Source organism: Gekko japonicus, unplaced genomic scaffold, assembly GCF_001447785.1.
Source record: "Gekko japonicus isolate JY-2015 unplaced genomic scaffold, Gekko_japonicus_V1.1 scaffold1539, whole genome shotgun sequence".
Classification (NCBI taxonomy): Eukaryota; Metazoa; Chordata; class Lepidosauria; order Squamata; family Gekkonidae; genus Gekko; species Gekko japonicus.
The window spans coordinates 238,647-241,481 of NW_015165288.1; the positions used below are offsets into that span (position 1 = coordinate 238,647).

General features: G+C 51.7%; 1 protein-coding gene across 1 annotated transcript in view; it reads right to left on the bottom strand.

Annotated features, from left to right (window-relative positions):
• Positions 1 to 2,835, bottom strand: part of SLC17A9 (solute carrier family 17 (vesicular nucleotide transporter), member 9) — a 52,518-nt gene that overhangs the window by 27,869 nt on the left and 21,814 nt on the right. The window contains exon 4 of the mRNA XM_015410332.1: positions 2,110 to 2,249. Coding sequence (XP_015265818.1) covers positions 2,110 to 2,249 — 140 coding nt within the window. The remainder of the gene's footprint in view (positions 1 to 2,109; positions 2,250 to 2,835) is intronic.

The window sequence follows — 2,835 nt, forward strand, 5'->3', positions numbered from 1 at the left end:
GACGACCTGCCCCTCCCCCCCCCCCCCATAGCTAGCAATCCAAAACAGTCCGGTGGAGCCTGAGTGGTGGGTGTTGCCTTCTGACACACTTCCGGTGATGTCAGGGGGTGTGGCATATGCAAATAAGTTATGCTAATGAGTTATGCTAATGAACTCCTGAACCTCTTTTTCTACAAAATGACCCCTGGACAGAGGTTATGATTTTTGAACGCTACAACATCAGTTTGCAAAAGAGTTGGAGCGTGCAAGCTGGTGCGTGGCTGTATTAATGCACATGCCAATGGAATGATGGTGGAAAGTACTGTCGAGTTTCCTGCAGGAGCACACAGAGATGGGGGTTGCGCGCTTGTACACTGAGCCCTGAATTTGGGGCTCAGCGTGCAGGCGTGCGCAGCTTCTCCCCTCCACCTCGCCCCAGCAGGCTTTAAAAAGAACCTTTAGACGCTGCTGGGGAGAGGTAGGAGCTTCTAGTCCCCAACGTGATGACATCCCTTCTTTTTTTTTTTAAACTCTCCTAAAAAAGAGAGAATTTTATTGCTTTTAAAATTTTCAGAAAAAAGGAAGGGTATATAGAGGGATTAAGAATAGTGTTGAGTGATGATTGAATTAGTATATTAATCTTCTGTTAGTAATATTACAATCTATGGCTTCTTCTGCGTTTGGCCGATCTTCTTTCTTCTGGACATCCCTTCTGAGCAGGGGTCATTTCCTGCGGGAGCGCACAGGAGCGGAGCTCCGACAGTAAGGAGCCCAGGGGGTGTAGTGCATGCAGCAAGCCCTGCCCCCTACTCCCAGCAGCCCTCAGTCAGGCCACAAGGAGCAACAAGCAGTCAGGGAAGTTGCAGAGAGCCCCCCCCGGCCGCCTTCAGGTACAAGCTCTCCCTCCTCTGTGAGGACAGATCTGCACGCTCCCCCCCCCCAAAAAAATACCTAGCAATCCAAAACAGTCCAGTGGAGCTTGAGCGGTGGGTGTTGCCTTCGGACACACTTCCGGTGATGTCAGGGGGCGTGGCATATGCAAACGAGTTATGCTAATGAGTTATGCTAATGAGCTCCTGCACCTCTCTTTCTACGAAAGGACCCCTGCTTCTGAGTGATGTCATCACGCTGGGGACTCCCCACCCCCTAACTCCCCCGCTGGGACTTTGACGGACCTGGAAACCCTAAGAAACAAACAGAAGTGGTTTGGCCTTCCCTGCCTCTGCAGAGCCACCCTGGACGTCCTTGGTGGTCTCCCATCCAAGTATTCACCAGGGCTGACCCTGCTTAGCTTCTGAGGCTGGGCTAGCCTGGGCCACCCAGGTCGGGGCATGCAAATCAATTCGTATCATAATGGGAATAATGGTTGAGCCTCATCCTGAACTTTTGGACACACTCACGCAGGGCTCTTTTTGCAGCAGGGACTCCTTTGCCTATTAGGAGACACACCCCTAATGTAGCCAATCCTCCAAGAGCTTACAGAGCTCTTCTCACAGGGGCCACTGTAAGCTCTTGGAGGATTGGCTACATTAGGGCTGTGTCGCTGTTAAGTCGCTCGCTTAACAAAGCAGTCGGAGAGTGATTCAGCAAGAACACAACTTTATTCTTCCACTCCAACACAACTCCAACACGGATCAAGATCTGATAGCCAGAACAGCCTTTACATTGCAGCTGTCGTGCTTTTAAACATTCCCGGCTAATGTAGCCACACCCACTGTACAAATACCAACCAATAAGGTTGTTCACATAAGGACCAATCACGGATGTCCCCGCTCAGGGAGCTTGCTTGAAAGTGATTGGTTAGGTGCTTCCTGGGCTAGTAACACGATTGGATGGATTTGGATCCTAGCCCAGGACGAAGCTTTACATTACACTTCAATCAGATGTTTCACAACATATCATGCATTCAAGGCAGCTTTGAATACACTACAGTCGCCTAATATGCAAAGGAGTTCCTGCTACAAAAAGAGCCCTGGATCCTTCCAGCATTGGAAAGGGGGTCATCTACAGCAGACCCCTACCCCCCTTTGCCTCTCCTTCATTTGTCCTTCTCCGTCATCGGTTGACCAGCCTCCTGTCCCCATTCCTTGGGGGGAAGGGGTCGAAACCGGTGCAAGCCGGTCTCCTTACCTTGCAAGATCCCTATGAGGAACCGGGAGATGGTCATGAGCATGAGGTGGGCGGAGCCGAGGTAGATGAGCAGAGGGGTGAGGGCGGTGATGGATCCCCAGGCAGACGCAGAGAGGAGGAGGACTTTCTCTCCTCCTATCCTAGAAAGACAGAAGGGAATCAGGGCACGTCCACAAAAGGGGGCTTCCCAGACATTTGAGCTGGTGCTCGGACCCAGGAAGCAACCCCTCCGAAATAAAAACAGAGGGATGGATGCCGCTTGAGAGGTGCCAGCATCGGTTTTTCTTTCAGGCGGGCAACAGGCGAGCGTGGGCTGGGGTTTCCTCAGGAGAACAGCTGACCAGTGAGATTGTCTCTCACGGCTTCTGAAACCGTGTGGGAAACAGAGCGCCAGGACGGTGTGGGGGTTAGGGGGCTGGACCAGAATCTGGGAAAGCCAAGCTTGCATCCTCTCTCTACCATGGAAGCTGGCTGGGTGACTTTGGGACAGGCACACGCTCTCAGCCTCAACTCACCTCACAATGTTGTGGTGAGGTTAAAATGGGGAAAAGGAGGATCACATAAGCCGCTTTGGGTCTCCATAGGGGAGGAAAGTGGGATAATAATGAAGTAAAAAATTTTAATGACCTGTAGAGAAGAGATTGGATTTGCACCCCACCCTTCACTACCAGAAGAAGAAGGCAGAGGGGGAGGAAGAGGAGGAGGAAGAGGAGGAGGAGGAAGAGG